Here is a 27,304-nt window from a genome sequence, read left to right on the forward strand (position 1 = left end):
CCTGAGTGGCTGAGAGGCAGATGGAGATGGTGAATGATTTATCTTTACTGGTCAACTGCTCACAGCAGGCTGGAGGCATGATAAGAATCTGACTCTGGGCCCTGGGACAGCTGCTCCTTCCAAGGTGTCCACTGTAGAATCTCAGAATCTTCCAACCCTACCAGATAGATGCAGCCTTCAGCTACTCACTTAACCTCTCTGCGCTTGCATACTCATCTCAGAATGGGAAGACTAATTCCTAACCCATAGGATTGTATTGGGTTGGCCAAAAAGTTTGTTTGGGTTTTTCCACACCACGCTATGGAAAAGCCCAAACGAACTTTTTGGCCAACCCAGTAGTATCAATTAAGTAAAATAATGCATGGGTAGTGTTCATAGAAAAGCACTCAAGAAATGGCACCTTTTAGGTATTACATAGTGGAGCAGCTGAATTTTCTCAGTATTTAACAGAGAACCTTAATAACAACATATTACAGCCATGATATAAAGTGCCCCAGCTTTGGGGTCTTCAAGTAGAGGGTGGCAGACCCTTATGGTTCTTTAGCACAGAAGGCAGTCTCTCCAAGAGCCCTCAAGGACCGGAGCGATTGGGCAGGCCACAGGAGAAAACAGGACTCCACCAAGGTCACTTTCAGAGAGACCTGTGCACTCATCATCCGCTTCCCTACCAGCCCCACCATGAGAGGCCTGAAGTAATAGTCTATCGGAGCCAGAAAGGGCCTCTGAAATAACCCCAGGCCTTAAGTTTCTGTTCTGTAGCAGCTCCAGAATTTCTGTATAGGAAGGGATTAAAGATGGGCAATCTGCTGGAGAGGAAGGTAAGGAGCTTACCCATTAATAGAAGCTGTGTTTAGAAAGCACACACATTTCTCCCCTAGTTGAGTTTACTTAGAGGGTTTTGGGGGAGGTGAAGGTTAATGCTGCTGAGGGAGATACTCAGCTTCCGGCTAAACCTTCTTCTCTAGGTCATCTTTGGCCTTGAGTCAGGATGTTACCCAGTATCTATGGTATCCTGGGAAAATCACTTTTCTCCAAGCCTTAGTTTCCTTATCAATAAAAATTGACTAATAATATTCTCCCTTCTTTAGGTTGGTATAAAGGTTAAATGAAGTGATGCACGTGAAGTGCCTGGCATGTAGTAAGCATTCTATTAATGGAAGGGGTATTACTGTTGTTCACTGTTATTAGTATTAGAATTGGTGTTACTGTCAACAAAGAAACAGACTCAAGAAAGAGGAAACCTTGAACAAGGACCTGCAATTAAATAACAGAAACGCTGCTGTTCCAGGGCTCTTTCCATGGGACAGAGGGACTCCAGCTCACCCACCCTGAGTCTCTCGCTGTTTATTTGGGCATCTGTGACCTTTCCAGCATATGTTACCTGTATGCTGCAGGGAGCGAAGATTTAGACTTTCTAAGTTTCCTCTTCTGGCTGGGGCTGGGGCCCCTCTCTAGTCTCTGCTAAAACAGCCGGCCAACATGGCCACTCAATCGGTGTCTTTATTCATACTTGTTGATTTTTCCCACGGGGAAACTGCTGAAGGGAGAGGAGGGGAGACTGGGTGAGGAGCCAGGGTTTGGTTTTCCTCCATCCAGTGGAGTAAGTGACAGAGGAGGGACACACTAAATAGAGTGACCAAGGGGACCATCACTACGTGGGCTGAGATGCATTGTGCAGTGACTTCAGATAACCTGAGTCCTTCTGTCAGGAAACGCAATTTCAAAGTGGAAAAATAGATCAAAACAAAAACAAAAACAAAGTGCATACAAAGCAAACTGCTAATGTAGGGACGGTTCTAAGGCAGCCAGCAGTGAGAAGACCAGGTGTCTGGCGTGGCCACCGGGCCATGCCCCTCTCCCACTGCCCCATGCCAGGCCAGGCTGTCGGGCCACCAGTGCCCTCTTCAGACAGTCTCTGTTGGCTCCAAGGGTGCTGTAAAGCCACAGAAGGTTGTGGAAGGAGAAGAGCCTGAAGGGTGGCAGCACCAGGGCAGCCCAAGACAAGGCTGCATTGAGAATATCAAAGCATCTCTTTGGGGGTGGCTCTGGAGGGCTGGTGAGGTGTGGAGGGGGAGGGGCACCTGGGACGGGTACAATCAGCACCTTTCTTGGAGCACAGGGCAGAGCCACTCTGTGGTTTCTTAAGTTACCAGGTGGGAGTGAGAATGCTGATTAACTACAGAGCTGAGGGCTGCCCGGCCCATCCGGGTCCTTCCCTGGTGCTCAGGGCCCGGTGTGCAGAAAGTGATAGAGAGGCAGGCCCTGGGGGAGGCAGAGACAGCTCAGCAGCCCAGCCAGTCGGACTTGATGCTTCCAAACTTCACGCTTTTCAGACTTTGGTTCTCCAACTTCAGGTAATACGCGCCCTTGAAGAAGTAGCTGTGACCTGGGATGAGAAAGAGAAGAGGCTGTGACCAAGCCATCCTCAGGCATTATGGCACAGGGAAGGTTCCTGAGAGTTTTACAAGTCTGCCTGCCATAGGGAAGAAGCTTTTAAATCACAGGAGACCCCTGTGAGGCTGGAAGAAGGGAAACGGCTGTGGAATTATGCTCTCTGAGTCTGTTTCTTCATCTTTAAGATGTGGATAACGATACCACCTCTTAAGGCTTCTGAGGATTAAATGAGATGATATATGCTATAATTAAGATAAATAACAGAACTCCACTGAGCACAAGCTCCAAACTAGGCACTTTCCTTTTCCAGAGGTGGCAAACCAGGAGGCTGCTAGCCCCATCGGGCCCACAGATTGGTTTTATTTAGCTCACACAGTTTTTTCTTTTGTTTTGTTTTGAATAACTGGCCAACATGTAAACATCTGGAAATTTCATATGAAAATACAGATTTCTCACTTCCTTTTAAAAGAGTTAGAATATCTAATAACACTGCTCCCCTTTTCTTGCAGGGCAGAGATCGCCAGAAGCCGAGAAGCAACTGTCCCCTGAAAATGAGCCATGTGCTCTCTGGTGCTCCACAGACCCCACCACTCCCTACTGTCTGCCCTGCCTGCATCACTTATTCAGGCCACCAGCTTGGCCCCTGTGGGCTTTGGAATTTCTTACTCTGAACATATATGATCTCATTTTCTTCCTTTCAAACCCTGGCATATAGTACGTGCTCAGTAGACGTTTATTTCTGAAGATAATCTTTAACCTAGCACCTGATTGTATACTGCTTTTTCCTGGACATGTAAGACCTTTAGCCCCTGGAGGTCAGGGCCATGTGCTTAGCGTGTGATAGGAACTCAAGAAGCATCTTTGCGAAATTTAATTGAAATCTCCTCTAAAAAGCCAAACTGGACTCATTTCCAGGGCCCTAGAGACCTCCCAGAAGCCTCCTCAGGAATATGGTTTCCAAACTCCAAACTCTATCCCTCGCTGGTTTGGTGTTTCATTCAGCAAGGGACCAGGGACAAATTGAGCCGATGGGCTACCTCTGCCACCTCAGCAGCAGGGCCTAACAAAGTCTGTGCTGTCTCAAATGGAGCCATCCTTCTGCTAATAGGAAGCAGTCACAAGGCCCCTTGCGGAACCCAAAAGGGCCTGGATCAAACCCCAGAATGAATCCAGGGCACTGAGCCCAGGTTTCTCGCTCCCAGCAGGCCTCCCGCCCTCCCTGCTCCCTGGCTCCAGGCTCTGCAGCTGTGAGGGGCCTTTCTGGGTCTTATAGCCTGGAGCCAGCTGAGTGAGCAGAGGTCAGGGGTCTGGATGCCTTCCCAGCACTGGGTTGAAGGGGCTGGTTTGTTTTCCCGGGGCGCCGCATGCTTTCCTGCACAATAAGGGAGTGTGTGCTTGCGAGGAGCAGGGCCCTGGCTGGGGGGCAGGGAGTCCTAGAAAGTGGACAGAGGCCTGGGCAGCTCACCCCCGCCCTGCAGGTCCACCACGGCATCCAGGTTATCAGGGATGGCGTTCCAGGCATCTGCGATGAGCTTGGGGAAGCCGGGATCCATTTTCTTCTTCACCTCATTGTATCTGCAAGGAAATGGCCATGGTGAACTTGTGGGAATCCCTAAAGGCCAGCCCTTCCCCAACTTGATGGGAGGGCAGGGATGATGGCTCCTGCGTGAGCCTGGGAAGCCAGACCTAGCCCTTCAGGGAGGCCATTGACTGGAGCTGAGGGGCAGGGAGTCAGATCTGGGTGAATCCTAATTCCACTACTCACTAATCAGGTGACTTTGGACAGCCCCATGAAAACAATCTTGTGATTACTGCTCACTTTTTTTTTTTTTTTTTTGCGGTACACGGGCCTCTCACTGTTGTGGCCTCTCCCGTTGCGGAGCACGGGCTCCGGACGCACAGGCTCAGCGGCTATGGCTCACAGGCCCAGCCGCTCCGCGGCACGTGGGATCTTCCCAGACCGGGGCACGAACCCGTATCCCCTGCATCGGCAGGCGGACTCTCAACCACTGCGCCACCGGGGAAGCCCACTGCTCACGTTTAAGCAGTGTGTTACCCACCTTCCATATACTTTCTCAATCCTTTCGACAACGCTAAGACACAGTCACTACCATAATACCCATTTTACAGACCAGAGGCTTAAAAAGGGCACCCAGTTTCTAAGTGGGAGTCCAACCCTGGCCTATCTGGCTCAGGGCAGCAAACTGCTCTCTGGGCCTCAGTTTTACCATCTGTAAAATGGGTTATAATTAATTTAATGTATTTAATTAACACATATGTGAAACAGAGTAAAACATGCAAAGTGCCTATCCCAGTATCTGGTACTGGGTAGGTATCTGGGAAATGTTAGTTCCCTTACAAACTCTGATCCCTGCTGCAGTACAAACAGCACTGGCCCAGGAGCCCAGAGACAGGGTCCGGCCCCATCACTGCCCTTCACGGCTCAGCTTGGACAAATACTGCTTCTTCATCTGTCAAGTGGAGTTGGCAGTTCACAACCTGGGCAATGATCTTGGCTGGGACAGTGAGGTTACAGTACAAGGTGGTGTGTGAACCCAAGCCCTGTCAGTCACAGGGTGACTTCCTGCCACCTCAGTCCCAATTGCAGTTCTCAGGGCAAGTCGTTATCTTGGGCTCTGCCTTTAATTTGTGTAAATACCTTGAGTATTAGTTGGCATATTCTTCTTTCTGGCTAGCAACATCTGTGTCTTTTTAATTTGGAGGGAGAACTTTTTAAATGCTGGGGTTATTTTGATTCCATTGCTTCTCCACTTACACTCAATATATTTATTATTCTGTAAATATTTAATGAGCTCCCACCATGTCGCTGTGGATATTGTAATCAACAAGATAAAGTCTTGCCCTCATGATGCTGATTTTCTAGATAGATCTGTGTTTGAATGCCATCCCGGTGACAGCCAAGCATCAGCCTCATAGCTGACTCTCTTCTTCCCTACAGCCAGCCTGACGACCTCCGCCCCAGATGCCAAAAACAGCTTCCTCTCTGAGTCCCCTTCTACAGGGGTCTTCCCCCTCTGCCCATCACCCTCAGAACTGCCAGAAAAGCCTTCCTAATCCCAGTTCTGTCATGAAACTTCTTCTTGCCAAACCTAGCATGCTTCCTCATGACCTGGGGTACCAAAACCAAGTTTCCCAGCTCAAAATTCTAGCAATCCATCCATGTCACCTGCACTGACCTCCCAAACTACATTCTCTAGAGTGATGATGGCTGAGAGCTATGTGTCCTTGAACTTGCCCTCATTTCTTTCTCACTCTACCCACGGAAGGTAGGGATAGCAGGAAGCAACCCCATTTGATGGATGAGGGAACTGAGGCTTGGAGAAGTGAACCAATTTGCTTCCAAGTTCTTTTCCTCCAGGAATAGTACAGCATGGAGCCATCAGAACATGTTGGCTCTGAACAGAACCACACCTCTTCACATTCCTCTCTGTCCCCAGAGCCTCCTCTGGGAGCCTCCTTTCCTGCTCGCTGGTACACTCTTTTGAAAGGCTTCTCTGTGACCCTCTGAACTTCTCCCTCCTGGCTGTAGAATTGCAGTGCAGAGCAGGTGTTAAGAACACAGACATCGGGCTTCCCTGGTGGCGCAGTGGTTGAGAGTCCACCTGCCGATGCAGGGGACATGGGTTTGTGCCCTGGTCCGGGAAGATCCCACATGCCGCGGAGCGGCTGGGCCCGTGAGCCATGGCCACTGAGCCTGCGCATCCGGAGCCTGTGCTCCGCAACGGGAGAGGCCACAACAGGGAGAGGTACGCGTACCGCAAAAAAAAAAAAAAAAAGAACACAGACATTTGTGTCCAAGCTTTTTCAAAGGTATATCCTTGAGGCACTTCAGCCTGAGTTTCTACACTTAGAAAATGGAGTTAATAATAGCATCTACCTTAAATGAGAAATACAGGTGAAATGCACAGCCCTGGGATGTGGTACAGGTCCCATCACAAGAGCCATCACTATTTTATTTGTATGTGTTTATGTCTCTTCGCCTCACGATATTGTAAGTTCTACCAGGCAGAGAGAGACTATTTCTTGACAGCTGTCTTCCAGCACCTAGGTAATTGTCTGGCACATAGGAGATATTGAATATATTATTGTGGGTTTAGTGGAAGCTTCTAGAAGCAAGAGCTGAGCACTCCCTGGCATGACCTAGGGTTTGCCCAGTCTGGAAGCAGCTGCTCGTCCTCTGTCATTCTGGAGTGCTCTCTCCTTCTCCAGAAAGGAGGCCTGGGAATCGGCAGACTCCACCAGGACCAATGTCTCGAGCTCATTAACTACCTCTCTTGGGAAAAAGATCTGCCTCCTTTGGAAACCGCGCCCAGATCCTCCAGTAGATGTTTCAGTTCTGCTGCTTTTAAGGAAGATTCACAGAACTTCCTCTGTGGAACAGGCTGTCCATCCCAGATCCAGGCTTTGTGAGGTGGGCTGCTGTGGAAAAGGACTGGGAAGCAGATAACTCTGCCCAAAACCCAGCAAGGTACCACCACAGCGTGAGCATCAGTGTGTGTGTGTGTGTGTGTGTGTGTGTGTGTGTGTGTGCGCGCGCGCGCATGGACACATCTGTTCTCATATGTTTACATTCACCGTACGTGCTGGGGGTGATTATAAATGTCCTCTCAACACCATGATTCAAAGGCAAGGGGTCTATGATTCTGCTCTGTGCGGCTGGGCCTCTTGCTGTGTGCGATGCTAAGATCTGGAGATTCGGAGCGCCTCCTGTGCCGAGATGCCCTTCCCCAGTACGTGCGCGTGCCTGAGTGTTCTGGAGCCTGTGGGCAGAGTGCCTGCTCCGCGTTTTCCTGGCTGACTGTTTCCTTTCTTGAGGCTTGAGATATCAATCAGCTTAAGTTGCTAAGCATCTTAGCAATATGTCTGGAATTCCACCCTGCCACGGCAGCCTGGGACATAAACAGCTCCTGAATGCAGGGCAGCTGGGGGCGGGTGGTGGGGAGGAGACGGGAGGAGAGAGGCCTTGGGAGGGAAGCAGGATTGTTCCAGGGGTGGCAGACAAAGGTCCAGATGCAGCCACGGGAGGAAACGTGGGGACACGAGGAGGGAAGGAGGAAGACCACCCCTCCCCCACCGACCCGATGACCCTGAGGGTACAGTGCAGGGGGCCCAGGGTTAGAAACCAGAAGAAGCGGTTATAATCCTATAATCTGTGGCCAACACACTTGCCTATAAATAACTTAAGACAAGTTGGTTCATTTCTATGGACCTCAGATTCCTCATCTAGGAAATGTGAAGATTTAAAATCAAACTCCTGAGGTCTGGGCTGCCTCTCACTAACCTTTCCTGGAGATCAGGCTCCCTGACCCTCAGGCCTGACCATGGCCTCTCAGAATCAGACCCTTCCCTTTAGACGAGTTGGAGCAGAGAGTTACCTGCTTCCACACTGGCCCCCGGCCAGCCTGTGCCCACAGCTACTGAGCCTGTGGCAGACGGGCCAGAGGGTGCCGCTGTTTTCAATGAGGCTGAATTTGGATGCTGGCTCCAGTGGACACCCGTCTCAGTTTTCATCCTATGTTTGCTATCTGCCATCCCTGCCTCCACCACCCCCATCTCTTGGGACCCCACTATCTCAGGTATAGTGTAGAAAAGTGAAGAATGTTCTCTGGGAGCCAGAATTCCAGGGTTTAAATCCCAGCCTGCCACTACTTGGCTGTGTGACTTTAAGCTAGACACTTAACCTCTCTGAACCTCTTTCTTCACCTGTAAAATGGGAGGAATAGTAATAATAATATGCACCTCATAAAGCCTTTGGAATGGTGTCTGGCACATAGCATCAGAGTAGCAGCTATTATCTTTATTTTTATCACTCCCTTCTTCAGCGATTCACTCTAAAATATGGGGCTCCAGACCAGACGGACATGGGCCCAATCCAAAGACTTCTGAGAAGGGAAAGGAGGATCTAACCAGAATTGTACCAGTAATGTGCCCAAGAATAGCTCACCCTTTGGTGACTTTTCAGAGGGCCAATAACCCTGGCAGATTAGAGACCAGAGAGGGGGCATCCATGGTCCACCAGCCTCCAAACTTAACCCAGGAGGCTCAAAGCCCGTGTCTTCTCTCTGTCCATGCAGCTGGTGGTGCCGCTTTCCTTCGCACCGCCCTCCCTTACCTCCAGAATTTGTCTCCAGCGAAGATGTACGTCTTCTTGTTCTTGCTCCAGTTAAAGGCAGCATCCACTTTTTGGACATCAGGAGGAAGCCCCAAGCTGGTCAGCGGCTTGGGGTACCCTCGCTCCAGGGTGCTGGCTGAATAGACCCAGTATTCATTCCCTGGGGTGGAAGAAGAGGGTGGGCTGGTGGCAGGTGCTGGAGGCTGTTCCTCCCACCATCCATCTGCTAGGGACCCCACTGTGGCCTTTCTCAGCAGGGACACGAGTTCTGCCCAGTTCCGCATTCAGTGTCCGGAATTAGGGTCCACATATAAGGTTTTACAAATCGGTTATGGAAGGTCCCCGGCCAAGAAGGTAAGTGGGAGTGAGTCCTAGCCTGGCTCCTCTTACCAAGCCAGAGACTCTAAGTGCCACACCTGTTGTGAAGAGGCACCTTTTTCTAATTTGCACAAAGGTCCCCTGTGAGCCAGCAGCTGCTCTCATCACTCTGGGCTGGAGGAGCTGGGAAGCCGGCTGGTGGAACACGCACCCGTGGTGCTTCAGTGCCCCCAGGAAGCCACCCCTGGGCCTCCACCGCAGCCCTTCCTGAGCTCCCTCCTAACAGCATGGTTTTCTGTCTCCCCCACTAGTTCATGAGCTCCTTGAGAGCAGGGACTGCATCTCTGGCACATGATAGGTGCTCAAATAAAGATTAAATGAGCAGGGTTTCCCAAATGTTACCCATGTGACCCTACCTCGGTGATTTTTACCACTTATAGAGTCTCCTCATATTACTTAACTCGAATTAACGTTTTGCTCTCAAGGAATTCATTTTGAAGTCTATAGAAATAAATTTAAACATTAAAAATGAAAACAAATAAGTGTTTAAAAAATTCTAATTAAAATTGTCATCTGCCAAAGGCACTAGCATCAGGAAGGTGTTAAAGACACCAGAACTAAAGTGTCATTTTCCCTCTGGAAAAGGAATCAGAAGGATTGAAAAGGGATTAAAAGGTTATTGAAATGGTCGCTCTGTGGGCCAGTGCTAGTTGATGCTGGGTGTCTGAACCCATCTCCCAGATGAAGGTTGAAAGAGTGGATCCAAAAAGGAGAGGGAACACCCACCAGTGCACAGGAATCACGGTGCAGTGCCGCCTGGAGCCCAGGGCCAGGCAGCTCCCCTCCCACACACCTGCAAAGAATACAGCCTTCTCCTCCTGTGGGGCCTCGTATACAGCATCGATCTTTTCCGGGAGCTCAGGCCAGAATGTGGCCACCAGCAGGGGCCCCATGGGCTTGTCACGTGGTGTCACTGTTCGCCAAATGAACCTGGGTGGGGGAAGGGGACACAGGAAACCAAACCTTCAGTCACTCTGCAGTTGTAACGGCACATGCCTCTATAAGCCCTCTCAGAAACATCCCTGGATGATTCCCTGGGAGGTGGGGAGGTGAGATCAAAGAAAGGGTGGAGAAGGACTGGAGAATGGGCAGAGCCCCCTCTGCAAGATGCCAGGGTTGAGAAGCAATCTTTTGCTCGCCCTCCTGCTCCCTCCTCCAGGAAGCCTTCCCTAACTACTTCTGTCCCTTACTGTGTTCTCCCTCCTCTGAGCTTCTTAAAATCAACACTGAGTGCCCAGAAGAGTAGTTTGATTGTTTGTCGTTTTAAGTGTCTTATCTTTCCGGTCAGATTCAAAGCCAATTCAGGCAGAGGCTGATGGCGCTCAAAAGTATTTCCTGAATTGAAATGATGGATTCAGGCACTTTGGCAGGAGAAGTAAAGAGCCATCGTTTATTGAGGACCTACTAAGTGCCAAGCACTTTATGTGGCTTGTAAAATGTCGATTTCAATGTCAATATTATAAGATAATATGCACTCTCAGTGGTCTACCCAGCATCTATTATCTTATTTCCCTATCATCCTCCCTCACAAAATTCCCACATTTATGGCCCCCCCTTTCCTATAGGTGGACCCAATCCCCATTCTGATGAGTTTAAGCTACTGGTTCTCAAAGTGTGAGCTCCAGACCAACACCTGGAACTCATTAGAAATGCAAATTATTGGACCCGACTCAGGACCCATGAATCAGACTCTGGGCTTGGGGCCCAGTAATCTGTGTCTTAAGAGCCTTCCAGATGATTCTAAGGCATGCCAAAGTTTGAGAACCGCTGATCTAAGCCTATCGGAGCTTAGCATTCCCCGGCAACTGTTATTGATTCAGCAGTGGCCATATGTCCTATGTTGGCACAATAAGATTGAACACATACACTTATAGTTCACATCTGGAGATCTGTCTCTCTCTTTCTTTTCTGCTGGATGTCTGCAAGGAAGTTTATAGCCCCAGTTGCCACTGGCAGCCATTGTGTGACCCTGAGGGACCCAGTCTTAGGATGAAGACAATGCCAAGGAGAGCAGTGGATGAAGACATCATTGAATCAGTGACCCTCTTTCTGCCCCTGGAGGCAGCCCTACCCCTGGACTTTGTACCACGTGGGAGTCATTTCTTTCCATTGTTTAAGCTGGTTTCAGCTGGGATTCTCTGTTACTTGCAGCCAAAACATCCTGATACAGGAAAGTATCACAATCCTTATTTGGCAAATGACGCTCAGAGAGGTAATGGAATTACCAGGATTCAAATCCACATCTGACTCCAAAGTCTGAGTTTAATTATCCTACAATACTGCCTTTCTTGTCCCCCACAATGCCTAGCACCAATTTTTGCATATGGTCAGAGCTTAAATTTTTTTTTTTTTTTTTGGTGATACGCGGGCCTCTCACTGTTGTGGCCTCTCCCGTTGCGGAGCACAGGCTCCGGACGCACAGGCTCAGCGGCCATGGGTCACGGGCCCAGCCGCTCCGCGGCATGCGGGATCTTCCCGGACCGGGGCATGAACCTGTGTCCCCTGCATCGGCAGGCGGACTCTCAACCACTGTGCCACCAGGGAAGCCCAGAGCTTAAATATTTACTGATTAATTCAAGGAGTCCGTTAAACACTCATCAACTTCCTTTGAAAGAAAGTGTGATGTGTCAGGCCAGGGATGGCTCCGACCTGGGCCTAGGCACTGCACCCTTTCCCAACTCTGTACTCAGATCCGCACGTGTGGTCAGGGCTTCTTTAGGGAGAAGTGCTCCAGACCAAGGGTGGTGCCGGGGCACGGAGCCCCTGGGCTCACCTCTTCCCCAGCCCTGTAATGGGGGCTGCAGGACAGCACTGACATCTGTTGTTACATGTCCTGGTTTGGGCATTCATGGCCTGATGGACCTGACTTCTCATTGCATTTTGGGTCTCATCTCACTCTGTATTCTTGCCCTCTCTCTCCCTACTGGCATCTGCCCCCCGGCACCTAGCCCAGCGCCTGGAGCAGAGGAGCCCCTTCACAAGAGCTTCTGGAACATCTTCAGCCTCACCAGGCTCTCCCGGGGAAAGCCAGGAACTTTCACATCTCTATGGCTTTGTTCTTGCAGTTCCCTCATCTCAAACACGCTCCCACCCTGCCAGCCCCATCACGTCCATCCGCATCTGCTTCTCCTTTAATGTTTCCCCTTGAGCGCTGCTTCACCTGCAGAGCTCTTCCTTCACGTGGACGTGTCCACAAAGCATTTTGCTAATGTCTCTTGCAGTCACATCTCTTTCATTCTGCCATGTCAGTCCTCTATGCCTCTATTCCCTAAACCAGACTGGGGTTACTCAAACTTTAATGTGCATCAGAATCACTGGGGAAATTTTCTTTTTTTTCTTTTTTGGCTGTGCCACATGGCTTGTGAGATCTTAGTTCCCCTGCCAGGGATTGAACCCAGGCCCTCGGCAGTGGAAGCTCAGAGTCCTAACCACTGGACCGCCAGGGAATTCCCATGGGGAAATTTTCTTAAATGCAGACGCCTGGGACCCATTCCCAGAGATTCCAGTCAGAGGGCCTGAGGGTGAGGACAGAAACCCACACGTTTAACCCTCACACTCTAGGTGGTTTCTGTGTGGGAGATCCACTGACCTCTTTTTGAAGACACCGATTCAGGCATTAAGCAGCCCCTCCACCTCTGGAACAACACCTTGCACCCCCAGTTCCCAAAGCCTAGCAAAGGATTTGGCACAGTAGATGGCAAGTAATTATTTGTCGATAATAACAGCTAGTATACTTGAATGCACTTAGTCTGTGTCAGGCACTGTTTTAAGCACTAAGCTCACCTAATCCTTACAACAGCCCTGTGAGATAGGTTGGAATATTCATCCCATTTTAGAGATGAGGAAATTGAGGTTAAAAAGAGATACACAGGGTTTCCCTGGTGGCGCAGTGGTTGAGAGTCCGCCTGCTGATGCAGGGGACACAGGTTCATGCCCCGGTCCGGGAAGATCCCACATGCCGCGGAGCGGCTAGGCCCGTGAGCCATGGCCGCTGAGCCTGCGCGTCCGGAGCCTGTGCTCCGCAACGGGAGAGGCCACAACAGTGAGAGGCCCGCGTACCGCAAAAAAAAAAAAAAAAAAGAGATACACAATTAACTTGCCTATAATCATGCAACTGGTTAGTAGCAGGTCCAGGATTCTAACCCAGGCAATCTGGCTCCAGAACCATTCTCTCAGCTATTATGCTCTATGGATGGACAGACGGATGGATGATGAATGGCTTGATGATGGATATGGACAATGGATGATGGATGGACAGATAATGGATAGATGGATGGATGATGGACCCTTTAATGTAGTCCTAGATTCTGCCTGCCTTTAGGATGGCTGGGTGAGTCTTAGCCCCTGATGGATTGAGTCGGGGCCATATTTATAGCACAAAGGACACCACTTCTTTCTACTCTGTGGTTACTTGCTCCCATACATAGAACATTTTAGGTCAAGGCCATTCCAGGAGAAGGCCTGTGGTAGACTGGATTATTGTTCCTAATTCTTCCCTCCATCCCTAGTTTAGAAGTATACATCCACGTGTGTTGTCCCACGACTATGCAGTACCATCCCCTAGAGTAGGTATTGGGCTTGGCCATGTGATTTGCTTGAGCCAGTGGAATATGCTCAAACACGCTGAGACTGAAGGCTTTAAATGTGCTTGTGTGGTTTGATTCGGCCTCTTGTGCTCCTGCCACGTGCCACAAGTCGCCGCTAATCCCAGGAGAATGAGTGACACACAGAGCATACCTGAGCCCAAACTGCAGCCCGAAGCCAAGGCACCTAGTAGACCCACAGACTAGAAGAGGGCACAAGACATGCCTGTTGTGTAGCCACCAGGATCTATCTGACACGCAGCAAAAATGGTCTCATACAGGCCATTCTGTGAAGCCCACAGTAGGATCCTTGAGCAAGAGATGGGCATGAGAATAACAGGGAAGGGGCAGAGGGCAAGGAGGACAAGAAGCGAGATCCCGCACTTACCGGTCCTTGAAGAAGAAGATCTCCCCACGGATCTGAGAGATGCCATCAAAGACGATGTCCTGTTTGCAGATCTCAGGAGTGATGGGGCCCAGTGTGGGCGTGGGGCCGGTGCCAGTGTCAATGTCAGGGGAGGCCCCTGGGGGAGGACACCTGACCTCAGACTCAGACTCTCCCCAGCTCCAGGGGTTCTCCCTACCAGGCTGAGCCCCTAGGCTGGCCCACCCAACCTGCGAAGCATCAGAAGAATAGTATTCTGGCCTCGGTGTCAGCCCAGGGAAGACGGGGGACGAGGCCTGGACTTGGAGAGAGGAGACTGAACAGAAACCGGAATCCTGTGGCCCTTCGCCTTCTACAAATGCTCTTCCCTGACATCGTCAGAATCAGGCCTCTCTACATCCCTAAGAGGTAGGCATCATTATTACCCCCATTTTACAGATGAGGAAACTGAGGCCCAGAAAGGTTGTATATGACTTGCCCAAATATTTAAACCCAAAGCTCATGTTAGTAAGCCCACAAGAGAGTCACGGTGGTCAGAGGGGATACTCGTGTGTCCAGCACTGGGGGGTGTGGTACTTCCTTCACTCCTTAGGATAACCAGCCGCAGTTTAGAGATGAAGAAACTGAGTCGAAAGAGGTAAAGACCGGCTCCATCTTTTGCGGCTGGTGAGTGGCAGAGGCAGCACTCGAACCCACAGCCTCTCACTCTACTGCAGTTCTTTCCCGAGTCCAATGTTCCCCACACTTCATCACTCCAGAGCCAGTTCCATGATTTCAGCTTTGTCCAGGTACCACCAGTACTATTCCATATTGACTTTTCTTTTATTAAAATGGAGTTACTTAGTAAACTCTGGCCTCACTGTAAGCATTAATATAAATAAAATCCCTAGTTTCAGGTACTAGTTGTATTGATCCTATTACACGTTAAAATAGAAGAATCGTTAGGAAGACTAGAAACTTGCACCCCTGTATCACTAAGGGCATTCCAGGCACTGGGAAACTCTACCCTGTGTTTAGCTAATTCTCCTGGATTCTAAACCTCACTTGGATACATAAACCTGGTTGATCTTGGGCCAGAGGGTTACCTTTCTCATATCTCAGTTGACCCGACTAGAAAATGGAGAGCCCATTTCTGCCCCGCCTGCCTCACAGCATGGCTCTGGGGAACCAAGTGGGGCACAGACACTGGTGTTATTTGGAAAGGAAAGGGCTGTCCAAGGGCCCCCTTGGAGAGTTGCTCTGACACACCCAGACCAGGTTAACACTCCTGCCCTTGTCTCCTGCAGTCCTAGACAAATGGGACCTGGATGGTTCCGCTCCCTGGGCCTCCATCCCCGGTGGCATGACCTCCCCAGATCCCTGCCCCAGGGACCCCAAGCTGAGGCTTACCATAGAGCTCTTGAATGCCCTTGATGTCATCATGCGACAGGCGGAAGTTCTTGGTGTAGGTGTAAATGGGGGCCATCAGGGCTCCGGGATCCTCTGAGTGTTCCAGCCCCATTGCATGGCCAAACTCATGGGCTGCCACGAGGAACAGGCTGTACCCTGAGGCCCGCAGGGAGGGGAGGAGGGACAGAGAGACAGGGAGAAAGATGAGAGAGAAGTCAGGCCTGGCCCCGGCGATGGCGACACTTGGGACGGAGCATGGAGGTGACATGTACTGATTTTTCCTTCTCCCGAGAATTCTGGGGTTAACAGACCATGCCTATGGTTTTCAAGGAGAGTCAACCAAAGTCCGCTTGTCCCTTTCCAGGTGGGCTGCACGTGTGCTAGAAAGGGGAGCACGTAGCATCGGCAAATCCTCTATGTAGAGACCCATTTGTTAAAAATCCTGTTTCCTGGCTCTTTGTTTCTCTATAAAGACTTAGGACAAAACCTGCTCTGTGGGTTCTCCAGAGAGGTAACCCCTGGGACCACCATTTCTGCTCCAGGGGAAGCAGTAAAAAGATTCTTACTTGGAGTGGTTGTCCAAGCTCAAGCCAGACAGTGGGCAAACCCTACTGTCACACCCTGCTGTGTATTGAATTGTGTCCCTCCAAACCCCACATACCTGTGACTATGACCTTATTCGGTAATAGAGTCTTTGCAGATAAATTAAGATGCAAGTTAAAATGAAGCCCTACTGCAGTAGGGTGGACCCTTAATCCAATGTGACCCATGTCCTTATAAGAAAAGAAGATACTTAGAGATGAACATATAAGGTCAAATAACAACAGAGGCAGAGATTGGAGGGATACAGCCTCTAGAGGGAATGTGGCCTTACCCACACCTTGATTTTGGACTTCTAGATGACTCTAGAAGTGCAAGAGAATAAATTTCTGTTGTTTGAAGCCACCTGGTTGGCGGTACTCTGTTATGGCGGCCCTAGGACACGAATACACCGCCCCCCAGGTGCACCACACCTGCTCTGGAGCCTCAAACCACTCCGGTAGGTGGAGAATCCCACCTTTAGGTAGAGACTGCAGCAGGTAAAATCAGGATATGTCTTAGCACGGCACTTGGTGGAGGATGAGAAAAACTCCTTTGGCCAGCCTCTGTCAGCTGGCGTTCTCCAAGTTCCATCTCATTGAGAGTAAAAAGAAGAAAAGTAACTTAAAGAGAGGCTGACCTAATTCTGGCTGGCCCAGGACCAGCACTCTCACCTGGCTATCTGGGGCCTTGAACCCAATGACACTGGGCCCTGCAGCCTAGACTGGGCACAGTGTCCCCAAGGATTCTGTTCATTGCAGTGACCACACAGTACGGTCATGACCTGTCTCCTGGTCACTCTCTCGCTCCAGCCTGTGAGTCCTGGAGGGCAGAGAACTGTCCCAGGTAGCTGTGTTTTCAACACCCAGCACTGACGAGGACCCCTCCATTCACAACTTGGCAAAGGACGGTGCCCGTGGGGCAGGAGGGCTGTGGACGCAAGGACGGTGCCCGTGGGGCAGGAGGGCTGTGGACGCTTCCCCGTGCTGCATGCAGGGTGGGGAGAGCAAGGATGAGGCTCCTCCTGTTTTCCTCTCTTCTGCCCACCTGGCTCCCTGTTGGAGTGAGAATGCCTCGCAGGAGAATCATCTCTCTGGGGCAGGGCTCCCTGTGCCCAGCATTGAGACATTTTGGGGTTTGACAGACCCACCTGGAGGGGTACAGATGTGGGAGGGAAAAGCAGCATCTCCTCGGGAAAGCTGGTTCCCACCCAGGAATCGGGTACTGGGATGGATGGGGTCTTATTTCGGAGGCCATGTCTCTGCCCAGAGAAACAAGGCCAAGGCAGGGACACTGTCTCCACGAGGAACGGACAGCATCTCTGCCAAGTGGGTGGGTCTGTTGTGGGCAGTGTCTCTACCAGGGTAGGTGGGTGTCTGGGGGGCAGTGTCTGTGGCTGAGGTGGGTGGGGACTCTGGAAGATTTCCAGCCCAGTTGTGGGCGGGGCGGGGTGTGCAGTGTCTTTGCCCAATGGCCAGGGCTCCTACCTTGGTCGGGGCAGAAGCCCCACTTGCGGTCATCGTCGTAGTTGGCCGTGGTCGCGCACCACAACTTCCCATCGCTGCGGCCGGCGCTGGTGCAGCTCTCGTGCTTGTTGCCCAGGAAGGTGAAGGGGAAGACACAGGGGGCACCTTCCGAGTTCCCGCCCACAGTGGACATGGCTGTGGGGTTAGGGACATGGGTCAGCGGGCAGCAACGGGTCTGGGGCCACCGACAGGGAGCAATGATATGATGCAGCCATTAACAAACCAGGCTTACTGAGTACTCGCTCAGTCTGGGGCACGTGGTCAAGTGCTTTACACACTGCTCACCCGCTTGGCCCCCTCCAACAGCCCTGTGTGGTTGGGACCCTAGGTTAACCCCCATTTCATGGATGGGGTGACTGGAGCTCAGAGAGATTAAGTAACTTGCCTGGGCACATGCTGCTAGGAAGTGGCAGGGCTGGGATGCAAACCCAGGCAGCCCGATTCCAGAGCTTTAATTAGCCTCCCATGGATGGGACCACAGCGGCTAGAGGCAAAGGGGGCTGGGCAGAGCTGAAGGTGTCAACACGTTTCCCGAGACCGGGAGCTCCATCACACATGGTCTCGTGGGAGACCTACCTGTGTCTCCTGCAGAGAGCAGGGCTCAGCAAATGTCTGCTGAAGGAAAGGAGGAAGAAAAGAAGGGAAGGAGGGAGGGAGTCCTTATTGAAAAACAGAGACCAAAGGAGATACAGACTAAGACAAAGACAGGCAGGCAATAGAGACATTGAGATCAGAGAGAGGAAGAGACAATTGCCAGGGAGGCTGCGAGAGTGCGGGTCCTTCAGAGGGTCCTGGGTGGACCTGACATCACCAACCGATTCAGCTGAACTGGCTGTCGGTGCCCAGCGTCTGTCCTGATTTTGGTGTCCGTGCTGGACCAGCTGCTACGCACCCTGACTAGTGCTCCGGTCCTGGGGAAAGGAGGTGGGGACAGGGCTCCCGTGGGCTTGCTATCGAAGGACAGGGAGAGGCGTGACACCTACCGGTCTCGGGGCAGAAGCCGTACTTCTTGTCGCGGTCGAAGTCCTCGGTGGTACCACACCAGCGGTAGCCATCGGTGCGGCCCTCTGTGGTGCAGCTGCTATAGGATGTACCCTGGAAGCGGAACGGGAACTTGCAGGGCTGTCCGTCGGCGTTGCCACCCATGGTGAACAGGGCTGGGGTGCAGGAGAGAGGGGGAGGGTGCGAATGTGAGGGAGACCGCCCACCTGCCCACGGGAGCATCCGCTGGGCACCTGCATGGGCGCAGAGCTGCTGCCCACCTGCCTGCTCATACCAGGGAAGTTGTAGCATTGGTAAAACGTTAATTCTGAGCTCCCAGGGTATAATTACCCCTGCCTACACGGCCAACCCCATCCTTCCCCTGGGACGTTATGGACGGCCCCTCCACACCAGCAATAAAATAGTAAACACCTGGCACACAGTGGGGCCCTCAGATCCCTGCCCCAGCCCCAGGGTCACTGTCCACTCTGCCTGGTTGTTGCCCACATCCCTGCGGATTGCTAAATATATCATCCATGGTGGGCAGGATGGCAAGAGTCTCTCCATTTGATAGATCGGGAAACTGAGGTTTGCAGAAGCTGGTTCCAGAACTGCTTATGGTCATAGAAACGGAAAAACTGGATGAGGGCTGTAACTGAAAACTACAAAACACACTTAACCGCAATTTCTCCCTTCCTCGCTCTGTCACACACGCTCGTGCACACAGAGAAAGCTTCACCTCCTTTCAACCCCAGGCCCTCTCCTGGATGCTGCAGTCCCTGCACGAGGGAGGAGGACAGGAGAAGGAGGGCACGACAGGGAGGTGGTGTTTTGGGGGACCTTTCAAGACACACCCCAGGCTCCCACTCTGACCTCCCCAAGACATGGGCCATGACTGGAGAGTTCAGGGCAGACAGTGGGATTAAGAGTCTGGGCTTGTCTGTCTTGGGTTCTTCCCCTGCTCCCCCTACCCTCATCCACCCTAAAGCTACAAAATGGTGTGTCTTTGGATTTGCCAACTAGCAAAACCACAAGTGCGTAACAAGGACCATCTGTGCACTACAGCGCCAGAGGTGACCTCACCAGCCCCCGTTAACTCCGCCATGGCCAGAATTGAGCCCAGTCCATGGCGCCCCCAGCGCAGGTCTTGGGGCCCCATACCCTCACTGCTCCCGTCTCCCCAGCCTAGTGACCTTCTCCTGCAACGCCAGAAACAACGGGACGAATGGAGGAAGAAACACTGAGGCCAGATGCCTTGGTGACCTCAAAGTGGGAAAGGCAATTGTTAAATGTGTCATCCATGGTGGGCAGGATGGTGTTAACCTCAATGGAGGCCAGTCTCCACCTCCGGCCTTCCATCAGCTGCATTTCTACCACCCAGGAAGCCCCCATCTCCTCTCAGATCCTGCCCCCAAAGGGATGGAGAGAAGCAGACGCTGACTCAGCAGTCAGGAGGGGCTGAGTAACCAGAACCTCTGCCCCAAGACCCAAACACGTGCATGTCGTGCGTACTTGCATCTGGCTAAAGACCAAATCAATGGCTAATGTTCAGGGCAGGGAAAAACCCTTCCCTGACTTATGAATTCCAGCTGTTTCTACTTCTATTATCAAGACATTCTGTTCTAAACACAGGGGTTGACACATGGGAGGGTTAACGCCATCCAAACCCCTACCGGGAAATGCAAGGTACATTAAATATTTTTGGTTTTAAATATTTCTGACTTATTGATGGTCAATGCCTTGAACTCTTAATACAAAGTATTGCGTGCACTTTGGTACCAAAAGCGTAAACAGGAACACAGTTAACCAGGTCTTTGTTTTTTTCCTTCTGTCAACATGGCTGTACTTAGGGTTCAGTTGCAATAGTCACAAGAGATTCACAAACATGTAAAATTACAGCCAAGAAGACAAAGGCATCTATAGATCGAGGAGTCTTTATGGGATAGTGAATACTTTTAAAAAGTATTTTAAAAGGTTTTGGACTTTCTCCCCTTTTCCCCAAACTTTCTCAGCTTTCAATTTCTAGAATCATTAAACACGATGACTTGAAAGAGTATGAAGTACGTATGCTGTCCTTTTATGATTTCTGATTATGAAGTGTGTCAAGGACAGATAGATGAAAAAGGATTGAGTGTGTATGTCAACACCCTCACCTTTTTAAAAACTTTTCCCTCTACGTTGCTTCAAAATATCTGAAGCTTATGTCTGAAGCACACACAAATACTGCGTCAAACCTAATGCCTTTGCCAAGACACAGAGATGCAGCCACAAGCAAAGACAGATGGAGACCAAGAAAGGCAGACGCAACAGCTCCCAGACACTCCCCCACCCCCACACACATACTCAGAGTCCAAATCAGAACCAGAAGTGATGGCTGAAATTCCCCAGGTTGACGTCCCCAAGCCGGGCTGGGTACCAGGCCTTGGTGTCTGAGTCTTGCCTCCCAATCCCACTGCTAGGCTTCTCATCTACCCCCAAGCCTCTCCTCATGCCCTTGAACCTCCAATCCTGCTGGAGGGTAGAGAGTGGTTCTCTAGAGATCCGCTGGGCATTTTAATCATTCTAAGTTCCGCTAACGCATGTTAGAAAAAAATAATTAGTGCATCAAACTGGTGAGTTCAAAAATATTATTACGAATGATAAAACTTAAAGAAAAAAAGGAATTGATTTAATGAAAGTATTAACTGAATAGTGGAACAGACGAGAGGGGCACGGTGATGGCTCAGATCAGGACATGGGGCCTGAAGAAGGGGACACTGGTTCCCTGGCAGTGCCAGGCCCGGGGAGTGTGGAGGCCAGGAAGGTGGAGGCCTGGGGCCAGGAGGACACTCACCTTCATGGGGGCAGAAGCCGTACTTGCCGTCCTTGTCGAAGTTGTAAGTGGTGGAACACCAGAGGAAGCCGTCGCTGCGGCCCGTGTCCGTGCAGCTGGTGTACTCCTTGCCGTTGAACAGGAAAGGGAACTTGCAGTACTCCCCGTCGGCGTTCCCATACTTCACGCGGACCACTGAGGGGCCACACAGGGTGGAGGGTGAACCTCTCCAGGCCTTTCTTTAGAGACCAGGATTGTGACTCACCAGGGTGTGTGACCTCCCTCCCCCTCCCATCTGAGCAGATGGAGGGGTCCGCGGTTGCCAGGGAAGCCAAAGTCCTTGTTGCTAGGTGACAGGGAGGCATGCAGAGGACCGGCGAGGAGGCTTGGGCACGTGGATGGTCACTTTCTTACCTTGCCCTTCTCCCAGGGTCCACAGCTCATCGTCATCAAAGTGAGAGTCTCCCCCAACGCCAGGGCCTGGGGCGAAGGCGTGAGCCAGAAGCCCGTCTTTGCCGTCGAAAGGGTACCCATCTCCATGCTCTGAAACACACTGGATCTCAGCTTCTAGCTACCCCGCTGGGCACTGAAACCCAAGCACATGCCATCCATGGTTGGGGCCCTTTAGCCCACCTAGCATGTGTCCCCTTCCCTTGTCCTGTTGGGTTATCCAGGACTGGGGACACAGTGAGTCTAGAGGATTGCCTACTTGACTGTCACCATCCTATGGTCTACACTACTCCCTCAAGTCTACACAGCCTTCAGAATCTCTGCCACCAACCTTCACTGTCTACACTACTGCCAATGACACTACAGCTATCCACACACCTACACTACCATACCAGTCTCCTCACCACCCACCCTCCTTGTCCACAGTGTCTATACCATCTTCCCTCAATCCACACTGCTCTCTCTTAGCCGTATCACCTCCCTTCACGTCACACTATCCAGTGGCCACAATACTAACCCTCATAACCGCTTTGCCACCCAGGGCCACATGCCTACACTGTCTCCTGTGACTGTGCCACTTACCCTCATCACATACCACTCACAATGTCTACACTGCCTACCTTCGTGTCTACACTACTGCCAGTGTTCCTACCCCAACACACACGGCACCCTGGACCCTGGGTTCTATTCCACTTACTCTCATGTCTGCACTGGTCCAGCTGCCCCACTCCCATATCTAGAGTTCCTCAGTGTCTCTGAGTGTCATCCAACAGAACTTCCTGCCATGATGGGAATGTTCCTTGCCCAACTTAATAGTCTGATGTGTCTACTGAAATCTGACTAGTGTGACGGAGAAACTGAATTTCAAATTTTATTGAATTTTAACTAATTTAAAAGTAAGTAGCCCTATGGATGCAGGGGCTACCATGCTGGACAGGAGATGGGGAGCCACATGTTTTCAGGTTCACACCGCCTCCAGGGAGTCACGTCACTGCCTTCCCATCAACGCGGCTCTCCAGTGTCTGCATCTTCTGCCCTCCTAGCTAAGCTGGAAAGGAGTCCCCTGTGGCTCTCTGATGTCTGGATGGCTCCCTTGTCTCTGCACTGAGCCCCCTGCTGGCCCCTCTTCTGCCTACCCCAGCGGCCAAAGTTGATCATGATGTCAGCTTCTCCATCATGGGTCCGAGAAAACCGCAGTGGAGTCACATCACTCCAGACTCGGAAGGCACGAGCGAAGGCATTGTCCACTGTCTCGGGGTCCAGATCAGGGGTGTAGCCAATGATCCTGGAGGTAGCAGAAGTGCATGTGAGTGTGTATGGGTATGCAAGGGAACGTGAGCGTACCTATGCATGTGAGCGTGTGTGCATGTGTGCAAGGGTGTGTGTGTGTATGCAAGTGTGTGCATACATGGGAGGGGTGTGAGAGTCTGTGTGCACGAGCGTGTGCATGTGAGTGTGGATACACAGGCAGACGATGTGTGTGCATGTTGAGTAGAGCTCCCTGGGAGAGGAGCCCGCCCAGAGTGCCTTGAGGTCCCACGGTGCCTCAGATCAGCCTGTATGTTCAGGCCCTGCCTCAGGCGTCTCTTCCCTCCCTCTGGCCGAGGGAGAAGGATGGGGGTGTAAATAGTGCATTATGGAACACAGCACAGAGATCTCATCCTTGGAGTCCAACATGAGCCGTACGGAACAGAGCCCGCAGCCCAATTAACAACCAACTATAACAACTCTATAATACAATAAAAAACCCAATTAGCAACCAATCATCAAGTTCCCTTTACCCGCCCCAATGACCTCATCTGATAATAATAGTGACTAGCATTTATTACACTCTTACTACATGCTGGACACTGAAAGCCCTTTATACATATGATCCAGTTCCCAAGCCGTAAGTTAGGCTTCGTTTTAACCCCATTTGGCAGATTGGAAAGTCAAGGCTCAGGGCGCTGAAAAGGAAGGAGTCCAATGCCGCACAGCCAGTAAGCGTGAGATTCAAGTCCTGGTCTGTCTTATTCCAGGTCCTAAGAATTCTGCATGCAAGCTCCTTAACAGGCCAAGTCCTCCCAAGATAGCTCCCGGGTCCCCGGAGCGGGGAGGCAACGCCCAATGAGACGCGGTGTCCCTTGGCCCAGGGCCCTGCCTCCCGCAGCCCTGCCCCGGCACCTGTAGGTGATCTGGTTCTTGTCCCACTTGGGCTTGCGGGGGAAGAAGTTGTAGTTGGCCACGTCGGGGTTGCCACAGCGCGGCTTCCGCATGGTCTCGATGGTGCTCTGGTCCAGTTCACCTGTCTGGGGTAGCCCGAAGAACTTCTGCATCTTCTTCAGCGTGTCCTTCAGCACAAACAGGTTACAACTCTCCTTGGGGCAGCCATAGAAGGTGTTCAGGTATTGCTGGAAGAAGTAAGCACCCCGGCACAGGCAGCCACGTTAGGATGGCATAGTACTGATCAAAGGAGTCAGGGACCCAAGGGCACTGGGTGGAGTCCTAGGTTCCCAAACCAGCCCTGTCACCCACTAGCCGAGTGACATAAAAGCTGTAGAGAGCACGGCTTGGGAGCACGTGTTGAGTGCTTACAATGGGCCCAGGCACTAATGTCAGCTTGTGTTAACTCACTGAATGCTCACAGCAACTCTATCATGTAGACAGTCCATCATACAGGAGGAAACCAAAGCACAGAGAGGTTAAGAAACTTGCCTAAGATCACACAGCTCACAAATGGCAGAACTGAATTTGGACCCAAGCAAACTGGCTCCAGAGGCCAGGCTTAGAACTGTACCTCTCTACCACCCCTCTGTACCTCCATCATCTCTTTTAATCCACCAAACTGCTGATGACATAGGGATTACTTTCCTCACTTTTCTTTAAAGAGATTCAAGGGCTATGTGCCTGAGCTCCAGCAGCAGTCAGTCCTGGGTTCAAATCCTGAATCTGCCAATTTCCCAGAAGAAAACAGTCCCGTCCTTCAGGTCCTGTGCAGCGGGCTCTGCCCGAACGGAGGCCAAAACCAAACAGGCCCCTGCAGGGCATCGGGGACCCATCAGCTCACTTATTTGTTGAACAAATACTTTTTGACACATACCAGGTGCCAAGCCTGGTGCTAGTGCTGGGGTTCAAGTGGTGAGCACGACAGATGTTTCTAGTCTCTAGGGTTCAAATCCCAGTGTGGGGAGGCTGATGGACCACAAAGAAGTGAAAAGTTAAATATGTGATAGGAATGGTGGGAGAAGCCAGGAGATCTCATTACTGGGGCCCTAACCTTGTTTGAGAGGGTAGTTAGGAAAGAAGAAATAAAGGGTATAAGAATAATAATGATAATAACAATATAATGACTAATACTTATTGAGCACTTACCATGTCCCAGGTACCCTTCAAAGTGTCTAAGATTACCTCTCTTCGAACCCCAAGACAGGTACCATTATTACCCTCAGTTGGCGGAAGCAGTTGAGAGAAGTTAAGTCACTTGCCCAAGATTTACTAGGCCAGTTGGTTCGTGCACCCCCAGATTTGAGGCCAGGCAGACTAAGTTCAAAGCCTGGCTTCTCAAGCCCCGGTCCCCACTGCATTGCCTCTGGGCAACAGGGACTTCCATATGCTGTAGAAAGCATGGGGACCCAGGTAGCTTTGTCAGTGCTCCAAAGCTCCACCCTCCCCCTCAGCCATAGCCCCCTCACTATGCAGACCACCTCCTATGCAGACCCTTGAGAAAAATAGCCCCCTAAAAACGTAAGGTCTCCCAACCCGTTTGTCCAGAGAAGGCAGAGACCTAGATGCTGGAAAGGGGGCAGGGGTGGTGTCACATCCAGAGAAGGGGCCCCCAGGTGACCAGGGGGCACGAAGATCCTGTCCTGGGCAGTTTGGAGACCACGCTGAAGGCGAATAGGGGCTTTCTAAGGTGGCTGAAGCAACACGTGGCAGATGTCTTGTGCGCTGGAAAGAACATCTTGAGGGGTCCCCAGCCCGAGGCGCTTACAGGGTGAGGGGGAGTGTCGTTCAGCTGCCCGCATCTCTGCTTGTGCAATGTGGTGGCCTAGATGCCCCTCTGGCCAGGCGCGCGCGCCCGCAGCCGCGCGCGCTCGCAAAACAACATCTGAGCCGCAGCTCGGAGCCCTGCCAGGAGGGAGGGCTCCCTGGCCGCTCTCCGACCCCAGCCGGCCTCAGTCCGCCCCCGCCCCACGCGCCAGGGCCCTCGTGCCGCCCCTCCCTCCGCCCTGCCGGCCAATTCTCTCCTTCTGTCCTCCGACCCTTCTGGAGAAGTTCGAGGAAACTTTCTGAGGTCCAACTCTTGACCCTCCTTGACCAACTTGCTCATTGAGCCACTGGAAAAAGCGCTGTCCTCTTCCCTCCTGCCCCCAATACTTGCCAAAAGGTCCCGGGGAGCGGTTTGTCCAAGGCCCCTCTCCAGATGTGTGCCAAAGGTTCCCAGACGTTTGCCAAAGTTCCGCTTTGCCCAGAGCTCCCACCCTCACGCGTGCAAAAACTTATCCAAATTGTGTGCCAAAGGCCCCTCTTCCCTAAGTCCCACAGGGGTTTAAAGGATCCTCCACCGTTTGCAAGAGACCCCTTTCGGCTTTTTGCCAAAGGCCTATGAGGACGCTGGCCAACGGCCTCGTTAGCCAACCCCCCAGATGTGTCCAAGAGATGCATACAAAGCCGCCCCCCTTTGCCAAATCCCGGATACTAGTCAATGTCCTTACTATTTGCAAAGGGGGCCCATTCCAGCGGTTTGCCAAAGCACCCCCCGCGCCCCCCGCTGTGTCCCGAAAGTTGCCAAATTGGGCTTCTCTTACCACAACTCCTCACCCCCTCCTCCTGCGAACCAGACCACCCCATGCTGTTTGCTGAAGCCCCTCCCCCACGCTGTGTGTCCTCCGTGGCGATGGGGGAGGGGTGGCCCTTCCTCTACCTCCGAAGTTTGTCTAAACTCGGTTGGATGAGGCTCGCTTCGGAACTCACCACAGCCAACTCTTTGTCCGTTTTGGGGGCGACATCTCCAGGAAACTTGATGATGGGCGACGGCGCGGCGGTGGCGCGGCCCAACAGGCAGCCCAGGACGCAGAGCGCCCGCAGGGGTCCGGCCAGCGGGCCCCGAGCCACTCGCGCCTCGGTCATTGCGCTCCCGGGCCCCGCGCGTCGCCCGGGGGGTTGCTGGCTCGGTGCGTGTGGCCGCGTCGCCGCCTGGCTGGCGCCTGCTCCCCCGCGCAGCGCTGCGCCCCCAGGGGCTGTTCGACTCGGTCTCCTCGGCTTTGCCCGGCTCAGCGGCGCATGGTCCGGCCCCCAGCCCTCGCCGCCGCCGCCAGCTCTCGCCGGTCCTGGCAAAGCCTTTGTATGTTTAAAGCCCCAGATGCGTAGCTCCAGCCACCGCCGGAGGAAGTCTGGATGCAGCGGAAACAAGGGAGGGCAGCCGCCAGATGTGGCCGGCTGGGCTGGGAGGGCGCTGGCAGTGCGGCGCCGGGTGGAGGGGGAGCGCTCAGGCCCGCCCCTCTCCGCCCCATTCTCCCTCTCGCCCTCCTCCTCTTTTCTCCTTTCTTCTCCTTTCTCCGCCTCTTTTCCCCTCAGCCAGAGCTTTGGGCCTCTTCGAGAACCATCAGTGCGGCGACCTTCCAACCTTTACTCCCCAATCCGGGCGCAAAACCTATGGAACCTCTGCTGGGAAACATCTGGCGCGACCACTCTAGACACTTGAAGTCCTGAGGC

The 27,304-nt window shown here is 52.1% G+C and overlaps 1 protein-coding gene across 1 annotated transcript; it reads right to left on the bottom strand.

Moving 5' to 3' along the window:
* Positions 1-518: 518 nt before the first annotated feature.
* Positions 519-27,076, bottom strand: MMP2 (matrix metallopeptidase 2). The gene is made up of 13 exons (XM_079907657.1): positions 26,564-27,076; positions 23,774-24,000; positions 22,747-22,895; positions 21,575-21,703; positions 21,182-21,355; positions 18,351-18,524; positions 17,329-17,502; positions 15,263-15,418; positions 13,877-14,012; positions 9,699-9,835; positions 8,528-8,687; positions 3,860-3,969; positions 519-2,386 (listed from the first exon to the last, which is right to left on the bottom strand). The coding sequence occupies exons 1-13, from the start codon at positions 26,717-26,719 to the stop codon at positions 2,283-2,285; spliced, it is 1,986 nt and encodes a 661-aa protein (XP_079763783.1). The 5' UTR covers positions 26,720-27,076; the 3' UTR covers positions 519-2,282.
* Positions 27,077-27,304: the final 228 nt, after the last annotated feature.

The sequence above is a fragment of the Stenella coeruleoalba genome (genome assembly GCF_951394435.1).
Source record: "Stenella coeruleoalba genome assembly, chromosome: 20".
Taxonomy (NCBI): Eukaryota; Metazoa; Chordata; class Mammalia; order Artiodactyla; family Delphinidae; genus Stenella; species Stenella coeruleoalba.

Bases quoted from the DNA above. Each gene is read 5' to 3' on its own strand.
- MMP2 (XM_079907657.1), bottom strand. From the start codon at position 26,719: ATGACCGAGGCGCGAGTGGCTCGGGGCCCGCTGGCCGGACCCCTGCGG. The intron at 24,001-26,563 runs GTGAGTTCCGAA...TACTTCTTCCAG, and splicing joins CGGACAAAGAGTTGGCTGTG to CAATACCTGAACACCTTCTA. The intron at 21,704-22,746 runs GTAGGCAGAAGA...AGTGTGTTTCAG, and splicing joins GATCAACTTTGGCCGCTGGG to AGCATGGAGATGGGTACCCT.